Source organism: Dermacentor andersoni, chromosome 8 (genome assembly GCF_023375885.2).
Source record: "Dermacentor andersoni chromosome 8, qqDerAnde1_hic_scaffold, whole genome shotgun sequence".
NCBI lineage: Eukaryota > Metazoa > Arthropoda > Arachnida > Ixodida > Ixodidae > Dermacentor > Dermacentor andersoni.
The window spans coordinates 132,444,271-132,467,115 of record NC_092821.1 but is presented as its reverse complement, the minus strand read 5'-3'; the positions used below and the strand labels follow the sequence as shown (position 1 = coordinate 132,467,115).

At 44.3% G+C, this 22,845-nt stretch overlaps 2 protein-coding genes across 2 annotated transcripts; both read left to right on the top strand.

Moving 5' to 3' along the window:
- The first annotated feature begins 639 nt into the window (after positions 1–639).
- On the top strand, positions 640–7,112 carry LOC129383348 (uncharacterized). Its single transcript, XM_055067792.2, has 4 exons — positions 640–984; positions 3,110–3,145; positions 5,166–5,361; positions 6,844–7,112. The coding sequence occupies exons 1-4, from the start codon at positions 883–885 to the stop codon at positions 6,876–6,878; spliced, it is 369 nt and encodes a 122-aa protein (XP_054923767.1). The 5' UTR covers positions 640–882; the 3' UTR covers positions 6,879–7,112.
- A 1,275-nt stretch (positions 7,113–8,387) lies between these two features.
- LOC126526025 (uncharacterized) lies at positions 8,388–21,482 on the top strand. The gene is made up of 9 exons (XM_055067966.2): positions 8,388–9,521; positions 9,597–9,635; positions 9,753–9,785; positions 10,867–10,966; positions 12,167–12,279; positions 12,612–12,659; positions 13,659–13,694; positions 15,163–15,328; positions 21,341–21,482. The coding sequence occupies exons 1-9, from the start codon at positions 8,388–8,390 to the stop codon at positions 21,346–21,348; spliced, it is 1,677 nt and encodes a 558-aa protein (XP_054923941.2). The 3' UTR covers positions 21,349–21,482.
- Positions 21,483–22,845: the final 1,363 nt, after the last annotated feature.

The window sequence follows — 22,845 nt, the reverse complement described above, 5'->3', positions numbered from 1 at the left end:
ATTCCGAGGTACTGCGGACTCCACTGGAAGTCAGCGTGGTCCTTTGCGCTTTTTCAGCGAGTACTCGTAATTAAAGGGTATTTAAGCGTACAGTGAGTGTATAGTTAATCATGTAGCGTTTTTTCTTCAACCTAACTTAATTATCCGCTCAAAGCAGATCCACAAGCCAACTATCGGCTGCAAGAATCATTATGAAAGAACAAAAAAAAGTACACCTCCGCCGTTGTCGATGAAACGCGGGACTCTGAGTATCCCCTCAAACGTGCTAGTGGATTCAGGAAAGAGGTCGCGCGTAGAGATACCATCCAGTCTGGAGAGAAAAATGAATTCACATACTGTGAGCAGAGGGTTCAATTTACCGGTAGCTCATCGGCCATGCTTGTTCCCGTGACGCTATCTGGACAGAACTGGCGCGAGAAAGTCGCATACACAAATGGCGTTATTGCGTAAATTGCGCTGCTTAGGTTGCACATGCAGCGACACTGACAGATGACCCGAGTTTAAAGGTGGATGGTAGGGCAAATAGGTTACCTTGGTTTCAGCATCTATCGCGAAAATCACTGCACACAATTCTGTACGCCTTCATTTGGGTATGTGGTCGCGCACGTATAGTCGATTAGGCGGAAGAAATGGTCGACGCGGGTTTAGGTTTTTCTTATAGATCAACAAAACACGACGTTTTACGCATGACCTACTAGGCGAACATCGTTTATTATGCATGTAGCAGAAAGAAGACGTTTGAAAGCGATCATTTTCTGACGCATTTTCTGCTTTCTTGCTGCCGAGTTCTGTCTAAGATATCCATTTTGCTCCAAATTCGTGCATTTTCATGGGCCTTAATTGTGGGCACTTGCTTTTTCGAAAGCTCTTTTTTTCGTTTACATGTTCATGTTGATTGACATTATGTCCTGGTTCATTGCACGTTTTTTTTTGCAGTGCGTCGATAGATCTGCTCTGATTTGCTTCGAAGGTGACCAACCCAAGGTAAGATTTTCTTGTTTTTAGTTTGCTGTACACTCAAATCACACATGAACGCAAAAAAAAGAAAAAAAAAGGAATAACACCAAATTTGTATATGTTCTAAATATCGTCTGATAATTCACGAACTGCTGTTGAACACTGTCCGACAATCACTTGCTAGGTGACCATTATTTTGCTTGCACCTGCCAAAGCGGGCATAGAGACTGGACCACTTTAACCTAAAATGAGCTATTTGTGCTGTTTATTTATCACATATCAGTGTTGCTTTGATTCTGCTTGGCTCATTCAGAAAGCAAACACGTTTCTTTTGTGGTTGATTACAAGGAAACGGAGGGAACTAGAGTACGACCATGTGGATTCTATGGAGATGCAATCTTTCAGCTGGCTTTACAAATATCAAGCAAGTGAGCAGAAATGCAAGGCGCATGGTTAGCCACGTGTCCATTGCGGGAGTGTTACACCAGGAAATTTTATAACGTGCTATATGGCGAATTGTGCCCTATTTGCGTTCTCGGGTCATTCAAACAGCGTGCGGCTGCCTTATGATCCATTTAGATCACTCAAGGTGGCGAATGTAGTGTAATAGCTAAATTCCATGATGCCCAGAATGGCATGTCATTTTGTCAGTTGTAGATTTGTCTCCCGGTATTGTTTATTATGTTGTTAGAATAATTTTTAAAGGAATTTCTTAAACGAGAACTTCTTCCCGGAGCCAACTCCAATTGTCATATTCAAGTATGGATGAAAAGTTTTAATACTCTCGTTATAGAACTCCTGAAGTGATTATCGGAAGTAAACTTGATGCACTTAAGGAAAAAGAAAAGCCTTAGTACACCAACTGCAGTACCAAAAATTTGGCTATGGGCCTGGAATATTTCACAAAAATTGCCAAAGCTTGACAATAACCCCCCCCCCCCCCACAAAAAAAAAGAGGAGAGAAGAAAGAAAAAACTCAAGCACAAAGTTTACAAATACGTGTCTCAGTTCCCAAAAAAGGTATCGCAGTTCTGAAAACTCCATTTGTTAGAGTATCTGTTGCCGAAAATTTGAACATGAATTTGCAACTTACGAAAAACTGTTACAATATTTACAAAGGTTTTGTAAATGTCTTACTCACAAGTGGTATATTACGCAGTTGTGTGCAATGCATCATTTTGTACACTTTAGTTATCTCAACAGCTACGGGATCACAGAATTTCGATCTGGATTTGTATCGCCGAACTACAGGGTTGTACACTTCCTGTTGATTTTTAATACATTGAAAATTTTAAAAACTTTTATCAAAGCGTTGACAACAAAAACAAACATTTACTTTTATAGTCAGTATGATTAAACTGTTTCTCTTAAATGCCCAAAATCGCACCAAATTCGGCGCAGTGGACGCTGAGAAATACATGTAAAACTAAAAAATACTTTATGACTCAGCCACTGGAAAAATTTGTATGAAATTTGTTGTACTATGGGGACAAAGTTAAATTCTAGTGACAGCAGGCAGCACAATTTTGATTGAAAGCTTCGAATTGTTTATAAAAATTTTCGAATCTTGGTAAGTTAAAAAAATTCAGACACAAAGTTTACAAATTTGTAACTCTGCACCAAAAACAGATGTGATTTTGTAAGCTCCATCCGTTAGAGCACCTAGAGAAGACAAGTTTAATATATAAATTCACCGCTTAAGTAAGATTTTCACAATGATTACAGGGTTTTGTAAATGTCTTACAAGCTAGTGGCATATTCCGGAGTGATATACAGTATATCAATTTGTTCTCTTTAGATGTAATATCAGGTTCAGTTTCCAGAAATGTGATATCGTACTTTTTTAATGTTGGGCTGAAAAGTTGTTAACTTGACAGTCGACGTGTTTAAATTTTGTAATTTTGAAGCGTATTTCCTAAAAATTGAACGGCCTCCATAATAAATCTGCTTCCTAAATTTAACAGGTTCTACCTTTTTCTTTCTTATATGCAACAAATGTAATCAGAAATGGTGCAGTGGTTGCTCAGAAAAATAATTTCACCGTTTCCATGCATTTAAATAGAAGTGCCTGACGTGGAGCTTCTTCTCTAGCATTGCTACAACAGTCATTCTTTTTACTTAAGTCCATGCAATTTCTCTTCTTTTTTTCCAGGAGAGGACGATAAAGGCACTCTTCGATATGCTGACGGTAGGTAAAAGTTGCTCCGGAAAGGAGTCACTTGCAAAGCATGTCATAAGAAGCCAACAAACACTGACTCCAAGGAAAACATAGGGGAAATTACTTGTGCTTAATAAATGAAATAAAGAAACAATAAATTTATGGAAATGAAAGTGGGTGAAGAAACAACTTGCCACATGTGGGGAACGATCCCGCAACCTTCGCACCATGGGATGGTTCCCCACCTGCGGCAAGTTGTTTTTTCATCCACTTTCACTTCCATTAATTTATCGTTTCTTTATTACTTATTAAGCCCAACTAATTTCCCCTAGGTGCCAGTGTTTGTTGGCTTCTTATGATATGACTAATGAAAATCGGGCCCCTCGGTTAACCCCCTTTCTTCTTGTTTATTGCAAAGGGTGTCTAAGACGATTCAGTGAGTTAAATGCATTCGGTTTTTTTTTTTCGTTCTTGTAATATACATTTACATTCCAAGCAGACGTCACGGGTTTAAGTTTTCGATTGCCTGGCGAAGAAACGTTTTTAATTTACATCATATACTTCATACTGGCAGAATACCAACTTTACCAAAGCTAAGACATATGCCTTCTTGGACTCGACAAGAAGCTTTGATCTCAAACGCAGACCGTGAAATTTATGGCCATCGGTGCCGTGCTTTGCAGGCTAAATATCACCCTGCGTCCTCAGCAGTTGTTTATGGCCTACTTCTGTAAACTTTACCTCGATCGATGTTACCTTAGACCTTGAATAAAAGTAACCAATGCATGAGAAGCAAAGCGGATATCTATATTATTTAGAATAAAATCTTGGCTGCTATCTTCAAATATACAGATGTGCACCATTACATAAAGTTTACCAAGCAAACTGGCTACCACTACCGACGATGAGCAAGACATGAGAACGGTCGGCTTCTCCACGTGATGATATATAGTGAGCCAATTTAAACAATAGCTTTTTATAGCGAGTTGTGTACTCACACAGGGACTGGTTTTGCAGCAGCACAAAACCACTCCCTAAATACCTTTACCAGTCTTTCGCCAGTGTATTATGTGTCATAAGACGTTTTACGAGACCACTAATAATGATTTACCACTTAGCGGAGCTTCGATTCTAACTGTCTTATTCTCATTAGCAACATCCACAATATAGAAGGATTTACTCATAATAACTAAAGGGCACGAAAAACAATGTAGTTTACAAAACAGAGTTAATTTTCGTTCCATATTACTGGGAATTACAGCACAAACAATTCACTTCCTGTCCTTGTCCCGGTGCGCGATTTGTATCACAGTCAAAACAAGGGTTAAATGAAGCAGTGCATATTCTTTCGTCACTCATTCATTCGTTTGCGAACATACGCTGATTTGTATTTTAAAATCGAGGTGTACACACGAACATGGGGGCCTGAAGTAATCGACAGTGGAAGAATGAGAGAAGCCATCTTTTGGGACCAACGTTTCGACGACGACGACGACGACGACGACGACGACGACGACGACGACAACAACAACAACAACAACAACAACAACAACAACAACAACAACAACAACAACAACAACAACAAAAGATATTTATTCGTTGTGATGACTTGTCCGCCTCATCGTTCTCAATGCAGTAATAAATTGGTCGTCGCCAGGGCTCCAGGTTGACTCATACTATACGTTCATCCACTAGTTATGTAGGCCTTTATTTATTCGTATATCATAGCTAAAAAGCCCCCAGTGGGACATTACATGTGGGTTGTTGCAGTACATGTGATGTGAAGGAAGGCCAGACAGAGATGTAGGCTTTAAACAAAGGGTCGTCAGTTAGGAGGGCAACGTTGCTGCTATTAACGCTGCGTTTGCACAAGTTGCAGCTAACCACTGTGGGGGATTGGCCAAGAATTGGTTGCTTTGCGCAATATCCTCTGAGCTTGGAGTGCGACTGCTCAACACTTGTCTTTGTATTGTTTCTTTGTAATAGTCGCAGTGACAGTTCTTCCTTGGTTCTTGTGAAATACTCTGAAGGGAGTCCTCAACTCTCGCAGTGCGTCTTCGAAGGTGCTCCTGAGAACATCAGACCACGACTGGCACGCTCACTGGCCTGTCCACTAGTACAACTACTAAGGCTCGCTCTGAAGCAGTTCGCCGAGGTGATCACGTGGCCCCTCTTCGCCGAACAGGTCCAGGACTCAGTGGAACAGCTGGCCACGCTGCTACTTCACTTGGCCAACTGCCAGAACGGTGAGGAAAGGATATATATTTTTTTAGCATCGACGCTCATTAGTCGTCCCAATATCTAAGTTCAAGTTAACCCGTTTAGCTAAATAAAATTTGAGATTTTCTACGAACTAATACGGCGCATCACGACCATTACGGCAACTTTAAATGAGGCAGGAAGTATAACATATTCGCCAAAATTAGGCTTCAGCGCTGATTAAAGAATTGAAGGCGTTCCAAATTAGTTCCTCTCTTCACCAACTAGTCTTTTCATTACGTTGCAATGTCATAGGCCTGGTGCAGGGGTGTTTCAAAGCACCACCCACGACACATTTCAACCACCAGCGGTCCGCAAACAAGCGCTTTAAGGGGCCCGCAAACAGGACAATGCTTCACGCTAGAATTACTACAGGGAAATGGGTCGCTGTGATCGCACAATTACCGTGAGGACCACATGTACGTTTTTACGATTAAGCTGAGCTTCACTGGAAAGACGCGGAGCGGTTTCCTTATTATTTCCGTTGTCGTTGGATCGCGAGGTGAGTGTTGCAAGGATAATTTTCGCTTTCTCTTCAAAACTATGGAATTTGATTTATTGGCAATACGCTACAATATCGAGGCGCTTTAAAAACTACAGGCTCCCAGGGACCTACTGCCTTACTCCTATTCTTGAAACAAAGTCGTCAAATCGGGTTAGACGTTAAGCTCACCTCGTCTCTTCGAGGTTTCTAAATCCCCAGGTCGTATGAGGATACGTGCCGGTGACCCCCGAGCACTTCGTTAAGTCAAAATTCTTTTACAGACCAGCTTTTTTTTAAAGGGCCCCCTCACCATGTTCGCACAACGCAAACATGTTAGCAATGCAGCTCTGCTCACGCGCTGACGATCGTGTCACCAACGCATTAAACCACCGCAGGGCGCAAGAACAGCGGAAACTTCAAGTGAAAGCCCGCGCACCCTTCCTCCTTGAGAAGCCCCACTTACAGCCGCAGAATCGAGTTCACACCCACAAACGCCTTTACGTCAGACGCACCGCCTGCAACGTCAATGATAATGGCACGCGACTACGGTTATTCATCCAACGCAGAAGGCGCAAAACTGCCCCACGATTTGCGGCGAGCAGCCAAAAAGGAAGAGAGAGAGAGAAAAAAAAAGGGATACTGGGGGTTTGTGACATAAACGCGACGAGGCCCTTCCTTCCGGTGTGAGAGAAAGAATTTTCCATACGTATATCTTCTAGTAATGAACGAGTTTGAATAATTTTTGGGATAAAACAATGCCTAGGCCGAACTTTGCGAATTGCAGTGTGTAACGGAAATTTCTAGTAGGTCATGGGTAGGGGATCTTTAAGCGGAGCTATAGTGATCGTTTACCACGCTGGCATCATCGATGCATTGTCGGCTAGCGCAGCTGCTAGATTCAGATTAGTCTCTGGTAGTTTAATTGTCGAAACCCTACGCCTATGTAATTTAGTCTAAACGACGAATTATTCTCTATTTATTATAGGCGGCGGAAATACTCTGCATGCTTCGTCACAGTAGATCCTCCATCCAACTCGCAAGCTACAGAGATCTTCTACCAATAAGGAACGCCATGGCCTTCTGCATTGCCGTCACGATACCCTTGCAGTCTTCTTTCACGTGGCCTCTCGTCATAGCAGCTGCCAGCCAGCAATAGGATGCCACGTATACAGTGTGAACGACGTCTAATACTTAATGCAATAAAATCTGATATACATTACATAAAGTCTAATAAAATCTAATAAACAACAAGAAGCGTGTTGTCCCGTCTGAGCTCAATTCATCGTAATGAGGAAACCCGTGACATTTTGGTTGGGCCCACAAGACAGCAAACTTTTATATGTTGTCGATTAATTTAGGTAAACCCCACCTCTCCTATTCTTTGTTAGGCTGATTTACTTCACAAAGCTTGCAGAAAAAATAGAAAGAAAATCAGCTCGCGCCATCTTTTATCTTCGCTTCTTATACAGATAGTAAAGGTGCCGATCACGCTAAGCACGTAGTGCTTGCTGTCATTGTTGATATAAAGAATACCGTGTTTCCGCCAAGATCGAGACAGTAATAGCACTTTGACAAACGCGGTCATCTAATAGCGCGTCAATCAGCGTCTGTTGCACGTACACAAAAATGATATTGACACGGAATAAGATTATCTTCTCCAAGAGACCACTGCCTCTTTCTTCATGCTACAATAATTGTGATTACTTTAAGCAAAGAAAAGAGCCCGAGGTTATGAACGGTGCGTTGCTTGCTTTCTTCTTTTCCATAGATATGGCTACCATAACAAGCGGCAGTGCAAGCAGCATCCCTACTACCTTGCCAAGTTCAACTACAGGGACAAACTCCACAGCAGCAACAATGATGTCCTCGACCGATTCTCCGTATAACACTCCGACCCCAACCAGCACATCCACGAACACGGGACGATTTACGACAAACTCCAGTGACGTAACTACAGCAAGCTCGAACACTACAAATCTGACGGGCGACCGTACGGGGGCAACGATTTCGTCTGCTTCTGAATCAAATACCACTTCCCCAAGTCAAACTCCGCTCTCTACAGCCTTGAGCAGCACACCCACTCAAACATCTTCGTCAATTGTGTCAACGTATTCTGAAACGACAAACTTGGAGACAGCGTCTGCGACGGCAACAAGTCGCCAGGGAGGCTTGCCAACAACAAACATAGGCACGCCTGCGACAAGCGCAGGGACTATGAATTTCTCCACGGTCTCTCAACCAACAAGCACTGGACCACCTGATGGTGACGCGGTCACGACTTCTGCAACACTAACAACAAGAGGATCATCTTCGGTCAACCCAGACCAGGACGCGGTTTCTGCAAGCTCCAACATACCGAATTTGGGAATGACAACGGTGACTGCGCCGACGACCCCAATTTCTCCGGCTTCAGGGTCTGGCGAGAACACTCTCTCGTCTACAACTTACGTTACTACAAACACCTCTGCGGCGGTGTCGAGCTATCCAACCACGAGTACAACCTCTGCCACAGCGTTCTCAAATCGGACTATGACATCTTCTGAGCCAACTACAGGTAGTTCATCGCCAACATTATCACCCCCTTCAACAACAGCATCATCGATGACGTTACCGCCGTCATCGCAAACTTCGTCGCCATATTCGGCACCAACGTCATCAGTTCCATCTACATCTTCGCAGGCGTCCATGCAGGCTTCAACGCAGGGTCCAAGCTCTGCCCCTGCAGAAAACGACGAGACAGGCAGCCCAGCTAGTGTCCTTATGTCTACAACTGTCCCCACGCAAATAGGAACTAACGCTTCAATTACAATTTCAACTATCATAAGCACATCTACGTCGCCTATTCTTTCATCCACTAGTAATGAGATCACATCGATGCAGCCGACAGAAGCAGGCTCACCGTTTACGGTGACGCGCTCTCCAAGGACCGAAGTCAATAGTGACTCATCGAACACGACCACCACTGAAAGGCTTTCTACTACGCAGAGGACAATTTTGACAAGCCTGACGATAGCAGATGTGAATGCTACATCTGATGCTACGACGCAGATTGGGACGTCTGTCACGCAAGCCAGCACTTCAAGAATCTCTGCTTCTATAACGACAGTTTCTCCATACAACCTGACAACAACGACAGGTGAAACAACCGAGCCTCAAAATAGCAATACACCAATAAGGGTGACTACAATTTTCCCGACGTCAAATATCCCCACCGGTTCCACAGTCAGCGTACCGTCCGACAGCAGCAGCATTAATGGGACGTCGCCGACGGAGGGCCAAACTATCAGTCGTGCGACAACGGCGAGCAATTCAAGCCCGGGCACCAGTTCGGATGGCACAAGCTTCTGGCCGTCGTTGCCATCTCCCTCAAATACATTTAATCCCGAAACTTCCAGCACTGTTTCCGACCAGAGTTCGGCCAACAACTCCACACCCGTTACGACGGCGACATATCGCAGCACCCACATGACGTCATTTATGACCGTATCGTCCGTGACTTCGACAGCAAGTCTTTCCACTAGTGCCTCGACGATGCAAAGTAGCAACGAAACGCCAGAACGGACACCTACTGTCTCAACGGCAGTGACATCTGCCATCCCGACTACAGGGTCATTGGCATCATGCGTCAACATTACGCTGCCAAACCTCTTCGGTCTCGACACGGTAAACCGAGTTCTGTCATGCAGTTACCAGACACATGACACGCACGGTGGTTGACTTGAAGTTTACTTTTTGCAGTGCCTTGGACGCACTCTTGACGCTTGCACTACTGACAACGTGAGTTGCGGTATGCCTCTTCTTGGTATGAGTCGCATGTTGCGCATTAGTTTGTGCGCGCTTTTGGAGCTTTCTGGGGATCACACTGAATGCAGTTTCTTTCATTTCATTCACTAGGATGTCTACAAGATCGCAGGAAGCGTGGTCACGGTAAGTGCGGTGCTTTTACGGGCTGGAAAAAACAAACAATGCTAAGCTGGATGCGCGAATTAAAGCAGCTTTAAAAAATTCACTTTCCGTCCCTTAGAGGAGTTTGTTTAATCTACTCCATGAGCTTAGATGAATGACCTCCTTAGTACGTTTCGCAAAGCACAACCTCTAGAGATTGCGCAAGACAATATTTCTAAAGCCAAAAAAAAATGCGTAATGTAGTAAGAAGCATTAAAAATCTATCACATGAATTTTATGGTGCTAGCTATTTCATTGTTGTGTACTTTCTTTTTGCTTGACTGATATAAAATACTGCAGGAGTAGTACGCTATTAGGAACTACAATATTTTCTAGGTATTCTTTTTCGATTATTCCAAGCACTGCCTTATCCAAGAAATTCTGAAAATGCACAATTGAAATAAAGACAAATCAATTTATTTCAACATTACGATTGCAATAGTGCAGATGCTGAGGGCCGTAATGTAAAAGCCACAATAGGGCTTGACGGTCGCCCACGGTTCCTTCAGCTCACTGCATTTGTGTGTGAACATAAGCGCAGAATAATGGTATGGGTAGCTTTACAACAAAACGAAACAAAACAAAACAAAACAAAAGCACAAAGCGCAAACAAATAGGAGTGCGTAGGAATAAGCACAATCATGTGGCACGTCGAATGCGGTACAAAATAGAAAAAAATAAAGTAGAGGAGAAAAAGTATAAATTTCAAGAGTTCTTTTCTTTGAAAAGTTATTAGTAAGTGCATTGGAGAAATATGAGCCCCAAATACTTAGTGAACAACATGCTGGACTTAGACACACATGTACAACAATATTCGTTTATTGAAACATTGTAGAAGAATACACAGATCACAAAACACTGCCCAAGTGATGTGGTCATCCATCGCCTAGTTTAGCGCGTGAGAATAGGTGCTGCTATGTGCAGCGGTCTGTTGTTGACAAGTCAGGTCAAATAATGTTAGTAACGTCACGTGCCAGGGCAGCAAATCAAGGTTCGATTTGAGTTAACAGTCTACGGGTGCGGACCGGTGTGAGTGATACCGAGCCGCACGTCTTTGTTTCAGTGCACAATCCGGGTACTCAGCACATCCCTGAGCCTGCAGTGCGTGCTTGCTTCAGCCAAGGAGATCATCGTTGCGGCGTTCAGCAGATTCAGTTCAGAAGGTAATGTTTGCTACATTTTCGCTCGCGCTAGGAGCATCCACCGAACAGCCATAGCATATGTGTACGCTAAGCACGCCACCTCGAAAAACCATCTATCCTACAAGGTCCTCCTGCACAACGACTTTTTTACGCCAGAGTTGTTCACAAGGTTGGATTACCAGCTAATATGGATGTTAGGAATAATAACTAGCGAGTGAGTTTCGCAAAGCGCGAGCAGAACTTACGATTGGCTATCTCTTCTTACAGGCAACACTACTGCAGCGTAGGAAAGCTTATGTGCGCACGTGTCCAAAGGCACAATTCACAGCAGTCAGTTGGTTGATAAATGTTGTTTCGCCACTGTTCGGTCCCCTTTACTGATATTTTATTTTACGTATTATTTGCGTATTAGTAATACTTTACTAATACGCAATCAGGATTTACTGACATTTCCTCTAACCAACAGTTCTAGCGTAAGAATGTTTTCTGTGAATACGGGCTCAGATGTTTGCGCGTACAAATGGGCAACTCCAAGCTCGTCCTCCGTAAGTAATACATGATTTTTCCAACTCAAGCAAGGTAAGTAATATCTAAAGAAAGAAATTAGTATGTCTTATACCTTCGGGATGAAAGGAATGCCGAATAGGCACAATACAAAGCTTCAGTGTAGGAACTATGAACGCATATATTACTGCATTGTTTTTAAAGGACGCCCTTAAGTGAGAAGTTGTGAATGTCGCACAGGAGAAAAATCATAATTCTTTCTCGAATATCCACATTTTCATAACTGGGTATACTCCCCAATAAAGTCGAATTCCAGTTGTAATGTATAAAATGTTCCCTTCCTGGTGGACGCCTCACTTTTGCTTACAAGATTGAGGCATCTGCTTTTGTTAAGGGGTTACATATTCGCAGACCTTACGCTCCGGTTTTGTTGAGTTTTTCTATTTCTTTAATATTCCTAAAGCTATCGTAACTCAGTACAATAAAAGATTCTGACAACAAGTGCTAGAATGCGCCATATTTCTTTAGAAGCACGAATTCAACTAGAATTGGCTCATTGGTTGATGAAGAAAAGAGTGAGCTAAACATTTGCTATAAACTTGTGTCGCTAGAGACGCCTATTTCAGTGGGCCGTTGACAGTGTTTTCTCAGCCTTGAAGTGCCCAGTGATTACAGCGCTTTCAAACGTGTACCATTGTACAAATGTCTATTTTGCAGGAGACGACAGCCTCGCGAGTGTGCTGAGTCCTTTCAAATGCAACAATATGGCTCTCGATGGGCTGTCCTGCAGCGGCAACTTGCGCTTGACATTTCCAAGAAGGTTCGCAAAGGTACGTCAGCGGAAAAAAAGCGATTACAAAATGTGGCATCCTTCCTGATATGCTGTCATCATCAGTGCCATAATTATCGTTACGTGCACGGTCGACCTTTGAACCATAGAATAATCGCGTTCTTCTTCTACACAACAATACCAAAGTTAGGCGCGTGGATAGTGGGGTTGCAAAGATATGAACGATAATAGTATGACATGTACTTGCTACACGCGGTTTTAGCAAGTTATGCTCACCAACCTGAAAGACGCTTCACATCAAAAAGAAGGATTCTCTCTAATGCGATGTCTTGCTGAACGTATATTACTATACTGACTTTAATTCCTTTGCAGTGCATGAACGGAAGCACTGAAGTCTGCAGAGGACAGGAGCCTATTCAGGTAAGCAATTTCCTTGGATACCTTGCAATACCTTCGTGCAAGACGATACTTCTCTCTCTCTCTCTCTCTCTCTCTATATATATATATATATATATATATATATATATATATATATATGTATAACAATTAAAATAATTTATTTAAAACGTGCATGCGGCAAAGACGAAGGCACTGGATAACAACACGTAATATATACAGATAGTACACCTCACAACTCCGCAGAGCGACATGACTAGAGATACCTGTGTGTACAAAATCACTTCCTCAACCTCGCGTGCCCTCTCGAGTTTGCACCTGTAAAGGGTTTTAGTAGCGGGAAACATCGAGACGCAGCCGAACACGTCTCAATTGAGGAATAAGATTGTGGTAGCCCTTCAGAAAGAAAAAGCAACAACATTATTTCGTCGTGCGCATTTTTCAATCTTATATTTTCTAGGTTGGAGTCTTGGCACTTCCCTAGGTCCAGAAGTAATGCATGCTAATGGTGCTCTAAACATATCGAACCGTAATTTGGCATTATAATGAAGGGAAGTAAATTGGCATTTGACTCTGTTGATATTGCATGAGAACATGGGAGAGTGCGCAGCGTGCAAGGCCAGTGTTGCTCCAATGTCAGGGCACGTTCGCCCGAGCTGGTGCCTACGTGAGCCCCAATCCGAGTGCTACTTGGGTAGATCTGGCGGTAATGAGCAGCCTTGGGAAATAGCGGTGATTATGGTCATTCTGCAGCGGCGTATCCGCATAAAGCGAATTTGTATGACATCTCGATAGTTAGAGAGACACTAACCTCGCACTTCGCAGAGCAGTCCCTAGTTCTAACAGCATTATTGTTTGGCCAGCGAGGGCTTGACCGCAGGAGCTTATTTAGTATGTGCAACTGTGAAGATGATATTTATATGAATCTATAAGTGGAAATTATTAAATCAGCAAGGGGGAGGTACCAATGGTTCCAGCTCTCTGTGTGTGGCATGAAAGATGAGTAATGACGTTTCTTTGCAGGAACATCTGGTATCTTCTCTGCTGAACCAAGTCAAGGTAGGCTGCCTGTTAGAAGAACTACATGTGCATCTCCTTTTAGATAGGCAGAGAAAGACATACTGATAATTTACTCACAGGAAGGCGGTGTGTCGGCCTAAAGAAGCAAATTCTAGCCTGCTGCTCTGCCCTAAAAGAGCGGAAGACGAAAGGTAATTGAAAGTGCGATGAAAGAAGGCGATGGCCGAAGAGCAATGCGCGTAGTATACTTAAGCCAGTGACATTTCAAATATGCGATACATATGTCTTGTCGAAGTCTTTGCTGACAGTGACGCGCATTTAGTGTGGAACGAACGGCCAAGAATGCCAGGGAGCTGCGGTGTCCTGTTGGCGAGCACGAGCTCCACTCTCGGTGGAGGCACTCTGGTGGGAGAGGTTAGGGAACACACTGATTACCCAAATTTTAGGTGGCAGAAGTACCGGGGGGGGGGGGGGTCTAAATTTCAAAGATCAAAACTAATCCTGAGATTCTCACTGCACCGTTTCACACCAAAGGAGTGGCCTTAAGATTTACCCCCACCCCTTCCCGTCTATTCTTTGGAGCGAAACTTTCTCTGCCTACCTTAAGCCCATTCCCTAACTGACACGCTGTGTCCCTGGGTAAATGTCAATCCTTGGTCAGTTGTTCAGAATGTGGATGTTACACTGTAACGCAAGAGCGACAAAATCGTTTATTGTAGCTAGATATGTGTCTTACATGAAATTGAGTTGAGCGTTTATTTTTTCTGGCTGTACGTAAATGATTCTGGGATGAACAGCTGCACTCTAGCAGTTTGACTGGCTCCCACTACCTACAATGGCTGCAAAGCAGTGATATCTTGTTTTTCACATTTATCAGGCTACAACAATAGCTATTGAATAAACATCGTGGAATTACTATAACGTGGAAACACCGATCAGAAATAGAAATAGGTACAAGCGTGCGTATACAAGATGCATAATTGGACTACAGTGACATGATTTGGCAAATCAAAGCTTTATGGCATAAAATTAAAAAACAAACACTGTTGTGATATTTGTACACGTACATGTCTTTGCCATTCTTCCCTCGACGAGCACCATACATCACGTTCGTCCACGTGACATGATAGCGTCTAGATGTCTCACACTGTGCAGCCGCCTGGCTTGTTGCTTGAATTTCGGAATAGCTTGTGAGCGGTGCAGTGCATAAATAAGAAAATTGCGTGAGATTGATGGTGGCACCTTTTGCGGTGCATAAGCTTAAATAAACGTTGCATGAGGTTACACGTTGCAGAGTATGAAAGCGAACAGAATTATGCGCATTGTGTTTCTCGTGTGGCATTTAATTACGCGCTTCACTAAAACTTCATTTGAATGCCTTCGAACCTGAGCTTTAGATTGACATATTATTTTTTTTCCTGTCTTTTTTTCTGTTAGCGCATTTCATCTAGAACGCCCCGCAATTGAGGAAATCTGGCTTCAACCAGGTTTTTTTTTTCATTTGCAGTGCATTCTGGTCACGATTGTCGGCGACGCCCCTTCGAGCGTCCTCTCGGAAATCCTCTGCGAGGTGTCGTCCGTTCTGGCCGAGAAGGTCCGCCAACTGCCCTACTTCGGATTCCTGCGCAGCTTGCTCAAGCCGGTTCTGAAACTTCTCAGGAGGATCGTCGGATGTAAGTGCCGCTCCGGGGGGGGGGGGGAGCGAGCGAGAAAAAGTTACAGTGACGTTCCGCTTCACGAACGCGGGTGACGAGCAAACGTATGGGTGCTGTAGCGCACACGAAGCTATCGGCCCTTGGTGCTCCTAGACGCCTACACTATTCCAATCGCAGATCGTGTTCAAGACAGGGCTCGCGCGGCCACGCCATACGGAGCAGCCGCCGGAGTAAAATGCTCCCTTGTAAACATTCGCTTACTGACTAAATTACAAGCATGGTAAATTAACAAGCGTCCACAGGCAAACATGAATACATCACACTCGATGACCACAGACGCTCGCTGTCAAAACGCTGGCGTGAGGAATCACGGTAGCAGCGGCGAGCGAAGTGACCTTCGTGCTGTCTTTCGCTTCAACGCAAACTGAGCGGCGAGAACACAGCGCACGCAAAGCTACGAGCCATCGGCCTACCTAGACTGCATCCCAAAGAAGATCGCTTTCAAGATGAAGCTCGCGCGACCACGCACAGCCGAAGTACAACACCCCCATCCCTGCCCTCCCTCGATAATATGTGCGCTTCCTCCCCCTTCTCTCCCTTGCGCATGCGAGATTCAGCTACCATCGTCGGCTTACCGTCGCATGCTTTCACCCGCACACAAAGCGTTAGGCGTGCGACGACGATGTTATCACGAGACGAACCCGGTACGTCCGTATCGCAAACAAAACCTGAAGCAACTGCCAGAGGATTCAACCCAGCGCGCCTCCGCCTACCTTCCTCCTCCGTGACGCTTCGCCTCGTTTCGCCTTCCCACTTCGTTCAACGTCACCTAGACTTTCCTCCAGGCGGCGTTGCTTTCACTCCAGGCGCCTTCCTCCTCCGCTTCCCTCGCGGCTTCGAACAAACGTTCGCCGGTTGCTCTAGCTGGTCAGTTACGCTTGCGCGTGAAAAGAAATATTTTCTTTAAGAATTATTTGGTTGGCCAGTTGCAACATAATTCCTGAGTACGAGATATGGCAGCGCGAACGCGTCGGACAAGAAAGGAATACGAAAGTGACGCAGACAGAGCCTGTCTAGGTCGCTTTCGTGTTCCCTTGTACAGTCCGTTCGCGCTGTAACATCTCGTACTCAATCTTCATTAGTATCAAATTTTGAACAGTGCAACACTGGATAAAGACAGAAGTAAATTATGCACGAAGCGCTGACTTCCAAATCTTCTGTATTGCGAAAGAGCATGCATATACATGAAGAAAGAAATAGAAAAAAGAAACCCGCACAATGTAACTGATCAGTATGATATCACCGACGGGAGTGGCATGAAATGATACATATCAGTGTCATTTTTTCGGGCTTATTTGCTTTTCATTTTGTCTGTTTATACGTGTCTGTTCTGTGGCAATGAAGAAGTTGAAAGTCTGCTGTGTACACTCATGTTCGCTTCTCCCTGTCTCCTGTTGTGATGTTCGAAGTTCAAGATGATCAACGAACGAGCCGAAATTTGGATGTTATCAAGATTTGTTTTTTATTCGACGCTAGAAGTACTGACCTGAATGCTAAGGTCCTAGGATGGTAAATGGCGACGCTCTAAATGACTCACACATACATAGCACACACGCACACTTTATGCACAAATTGCACAGACAGCGAGGATAAGTACACACGGTAACAGACAACGGTAACAGGGGAGCGACATTTTAAAGGCGAAAGCCTTGAGTGACTCTTTGCGTGATGGCCTTGAAAAAAAAAAGAAAACGTGGCGTCTAGTCGAGTGGTACCAAAATTATCATCAGCAGCAATGGCTCATACCCTCGTAAGCAAGCAAGAAATGCAACGGCTCATACCCCCTTAAGGGAGAGGCTACAAGCGCTTAGCAAAGTGAAGCGAACAGCGCACACATTCATTGAAATCGCCCATACACCACACAGAACAGCATACTTTTCAGTAAAGAACAAGCTCAAAACAACCATCCTAACCATCAATAAAGCATTCCATACCCCCCCCCCCCCCCCACTCCCTCCGAAGTACGCTACAGTCGAGTATGCTCGCCAAGCGAGAAACGAGGTGAGACGTGCGAAGCGGTGGGAGCTAGGCGTTTGACCGCGAGTGATGCTTTCCCCTGCTGAGAGGATGCAACGTAAAGTCGAAGAGGATCGTCGTTGGCGTGAGTCTGACCCCGCTATAAGAGCGCGTGAAGCCGCAGCTAAGTGACGACAACGGGCCGAAGAAGCCGAAATGTGAAGGAAGCAACGCGACGATGCGAGACGGCAACGTGGAGAGGAAGCCGGAGCTCGCAGACAACGGCTTGCCGCACGTCTATTTCCCACTACGGCTCGTTATGTCTTGCAAGAAGTCTGACCCCTCCGATCGTATAACTTAATGGATTACCAAGTGTGCAGGAGGCTTTCACCTTCACGTGTTGCAGGAGTGTAACATGCTGCCGAACTTTTTAGTCAGCGACCGGTCGAGAATAGGGCACGAGAGGCTCCGGCCACGAAACTGTGCTGCCTCTGTTTGCCATCCTCCGCGCTTCAAGAAAGCCACTCGCTTACAGACCACACGTGCAAAAAGGGGAAGCTCCTTAGTGGTTCAGCGAGAACAAACATGGCTGCGGTCACGCGCAACGCAAGTACTTACAGCCAAATTCGACAACGAAGAAAGCAGTTCACAATAAGAACACACGCACTGTCGCAAAAAGTCTGTAGAATTTGTGATCTATAAGACTGCACGGGCCTTGATTCTAGGCCTGGGCCAGGCACATGTAAAAATTTGCCCGCTCGAATCCTGCGCGGTGGATCAAAGCGAAACCCGGGCCCGGCCCGAGCCCGAAAATGAATTCACCTACCTGACCTGGCCCGACTTGACGCTAATCAGGCCCGACCGAGGCCCAAACGTTCCATCGAGAGCAATGTGTTTCAAATAGCAATAATCAAGGATTTTTTTTTTTGCGCATGGTTTGCTAACAAGTACTTTAACCTTCAGTTTATTTTACTAGAAGTCCCAAGGTGGATAAAAAAGACGAGACATAAAGGGTACGAGGAGCGTTTATTCAGCTGCGGCGTACTGTACTTAACTTTCTGGATATACCATGATGGGGATCGTTAAGTGCGTTTTCGAGCAGATATTGCAGCCGGCAAAATTATTTGTAGCACCTGTCTTTACTTTAGTAGCAGGTTCCCATAGCAAAAGAAACTGAGAATGAAAGCCAGATTTATAGGCTTTGTTGCACAGCAGTTGAACTTAGATACAAGGAACCTGTATTTAACGAAGGTTCTTGTTTCCCGAACATTTCTCTATTGCTGCATTTTTTACCCGCGACTAAAATTTTTTGCCATGTTCTTGATTTAGAGAAGTCTTCGTGCGCCGCGTGTATTTGTGAGACCTGGAGCTACCCTTGGCGTTCGTTTCGAAGAAGTAAGGTGACAACAGAGCTTCTCACTGCCTACCCATTGGGTGTTTATGGTTCCAGGTAAGGGGGCATCCCCTGACTGTCTCGCTCAAGCCTGACAAGGCTGCACACATATTGCGGCACACGCCTTGTTTTATGACAGTACATTCATGCACATTCATGCACATTGCAACACTGTCATGGCGGTCCCATGAAGCTCTCGCCGCCTACAGTCGACTAAGACTACCGCACGCGTTAACATAGCCACGCGCGGAAGCGCCAGACCATGCTCTAAGAAACAAGCAGCGCAGTACACGGCTTGCAAAAGTAATGTCGTGTATCAGATACCCCGAAGTTGCCAACAGGTTTATATCGGTCAAGCCGGACGGTGTTTCAATGAAAGGGCGCGTGAGCACAATTGGGCCGTAAATGAGAATGCGAGGGGCCATCTAGCTGAACACTGCAAACGTCACAATTGCCGCCTGTACCTTCGTGACACCCGATTTCTGGCACGATGTAGAGATAGACTAGAACGGAAGATATTATAAGGTTTCTACATTGCAAAGGCTGAGGGCACGTGCATTAGCTGCCCGTCAGTGACGCTTACCGAAAAAGAGATAGCTTTTTTAATGAGATAGGGAGGTCGTGATGTCGCGGTGGGGCTATTCTAAGTTGTACCTATATAAATAACTGTTTCTTCAAAAAAGATTTAGTTGGAAGTAGCGCCTTGTACGTCGTACATGTTCCTCCTTTAGTCCGCGTCTTCGTAGCGCTCATTTCTTCAAGTAAGCGACCTCCGCATGTCCATTCCGCGTCCAATGACAACCGGGAGCCGTGACAGAGCCCTGGGAAAATATTCCTCTAGTGAACCTAAGAGACTTCGAGCAAAGCTTTCGTTTTGTGCATGGCGACAGTTTTCACGAAAGTTTCCCGCTTTTGGACCCTTTCATCCCTCTCGCAGCGATAAACAATAATTCTCATATTACAGTTATCACTGCGATCATAAAATAATACTTAGAATATAAGATACTATAATAAATGCAAATAAGAGCACAGAGAAAATAACTAGATAGATGCTACAAGGCAATATCTTTGCTGTGAGACAAAAAAAGTTAACTGGAACGAGCGGCGGATCCACTTACTTCACTTCCGGTTTACTTAAATCAAGCATCAATAAACAAAACAAATCTAGTATTCCAGAAAGCTTCATCAAATGATTTGTTTCCCATAAAAAGAACGCTTGTTTCTGCCAAAATTTTTGGAACGTATATATGCGTACGCAAACTATGTGAAAACTAATTAAAAGGGTACCAAAGAACAAGTCAGACCCGACCCGTGCCTGTCGCTTCAAGCCCGAGCCCGACCTGAAGCCTAGAGCTTCAGGCCCAGCCTTGGCTCGAGCCCGGCCCAAGCCCGCCGTTAAAGCTAGTTTACCCGACCGGGCAGAGCTCGGGTTTCCGGGTAGGCCCGAACACTTGTGCTGTACTAGGAACAACAACGTCTATTAAGTGTAAGTGTATCTGCATGCCGAACTTCACTATGTGCAAGTTCCTCAGTCTGGCACCCTCGCCTCACTGAAAAAAAGTAAAATGAGGCTAAGCTGAACATTAGTACCATAGAGCCTGCAAAAATGAGATTTGGAAATGAATTATCCTGGTATCTCGCCCGGGGAACCTTTCGATAATCCTGAGGAGAGCGCTAAATGCAAACTAAGAAGCTCTGAAAAACGAGTTAACGCCGACTTGAGTGAGCCCAACGTAGTCTTACGTAGGCAAGGCAAATGGAGTCTGATGTTGGCCCTATACTGGCACTGCTTTTTGTTCTTTCAAGGAAGATGTGCGTGCTGCAGCCAAAATGCATTGTACATGACCGAGTCAATTAAATTAATTGAATGGCAAGCAAAGTGCAACAACAAAAAACAGCCCCATTGCCTCCAGAAATAATGAGGACGTTCATCCCGGTGCAGACACTTAGGACGTGGGGATTCGCATTGACATTGTACAAGATTTACGCTAGTTGTATTCGCCGCTGCATTCTTGGAATACTCCTGTTGAACATGACAGACCACCTCGTTAAAAGTGTTCTCAATGCTACATCAAAACCATACGGTCATAACGTGCTAAACTATGCGTAAGCTTCTCTTGATAACGCATTCATCTTCGTGTGTGATATTGCTTCTCTATTAAGATGTCATCATATGTGCGACAAGGGACGACGCCACTGGTAATAAATGCATTCACCTGAGTTAATATACACACATTTTTTGAGAACGTGAGTGGACAGATGACACTCCATCGTTGTTTTTTCTGCGTTGTATTGTAAGACCTATCTGAAACCCCCGCGTTTTGTCGCTGTAGTGACGTCGCTTTACAGAACAAGTGCATTTTTTCCTCTTCATGAACGACACCAAGAGCACGCACTTCTGATGTAAGAAGTCAACGACAAGCTAGTTTGTTCCGACGTTTTATGAAGGAGTAAAACTATGCTAAAGTCTTCCATTCTTGAAACTTAGACGTTGTCGTGCCACACATTATGGAAACAAAGTTAGTTTTGGGACTTTCTATCGTGTGTGTTCTCTACGCTATCATATATCCTGGCGGACTTGGGAAGTGTTTTATTAATATTATTTGTTTGTTTCGTTACAGGTGAATAAAAACCACCGCATGTATCCAGCTACTGCCGTTTGTTCACCGTGAATTTTACAGAGCAAAGAAGGTCGCTTGCAGCGCCAAGTGATTTTTTTTACCTGGATCTCATTATGCAACATTAAAATTGGCTGTATGACGATTTCATTGTTATAATTGTTTTTCTATTTAGTGCTTCCAGCCTGTTACATGAAACGTGGGGATTCTTCAAGTTTGTTACTTCGCGTGTAGACATTACTGGTTTTGAGGCAGTTTATATACAGTTTTCAAGTACCTGCGAGAAATAAGCATAGTGAATGGGGCTGTGTTTTTATGCGTATATGATAAAGCATTTGAACTGCTGGAATCAATCAATCAATCAATCAATCAATCAATCAATCAATCAATCAATCAATCAATCAATCAATCAATCAATCAATCAATCAATCTGTATATCTGTCTGTGTCTGTCTGTCTGTCTGTCTGTCTGTCTGTCTGTCTGTCTGTCTGTCTGCGTTACTTTTTCTTCTCTACGAGAAAATCAACTAACGAAGAAACATTTGAGAGTTGGAGCTGGACAGAGCTTTAGCCCATGGTAGGCTATTCTGCGGAATAGGAGCAACACATTCAAAGCACGAAGATGTAATCGTGGATCTAGAGCCTTATGTCTCAATGATTGATACCCAATCTGGAGGATTGGCCAAGAATAAGACACCCCAATATAATAAATCATAATACATAATATACAACCGTTGGTGAACGTACCCACTGCTCCAACAATCTAGTATTTGAACAAAAGGCTAAAAATTGGGAAACCTTACAACAATTGACAGGCCAACTTCCCACTCGGGAAGAGTGGCGCAGAACGCAGTAACGAAAACTAATAATTATAGTATATAAAATATAAACCGTGCTGGTCGTAACATGCCCACTGCACTAACAGTTCACTGTTTGAACCAGATTGTTCAAAATAGAGTAACACGCCAGCAGTTGGATAGTAAGCAATAATGGGCTGCTAAAATTTAAGATGCGACAACAAGAACACCCCCACCACCGCCAACAGGCGCAATTGCTCTTTCCGCGAAATCAGTTACTGCGGCAGCAGCAGATATTCATGCCATATGGGCATGGCCACATTCTCAAGAATAACTTTGTTTTCCGATGCGCACAGCGTCACCTTTGTCCGCTGCAGCACTGACTGCTCTGGGCTCCGAAATACACTCACAGAGGCTACCCCGCAGGAGTACGCGAGCTGCATAAAACTAGGCTCAAGTATTCGACCTCGCAAACTGAGCGAAATCACAGTGTTTGGCAGGCCCGGTTACTCTGTTCAAATTGCCTAATAAAGAAGAGTTGGATACGTAACAGTGGGCAATTTCTTTTCTTGTATATACACTCTTAAGCAAAATTATACTATTTTGCCACACAACGATAATCGTCATCTGTCTTGTCCACATTTCCTTTCTTTAATGCGGCGAGCACGGTATTTCCCAGTAACGAACGGCATGCGCGTTATCAGCATGACAT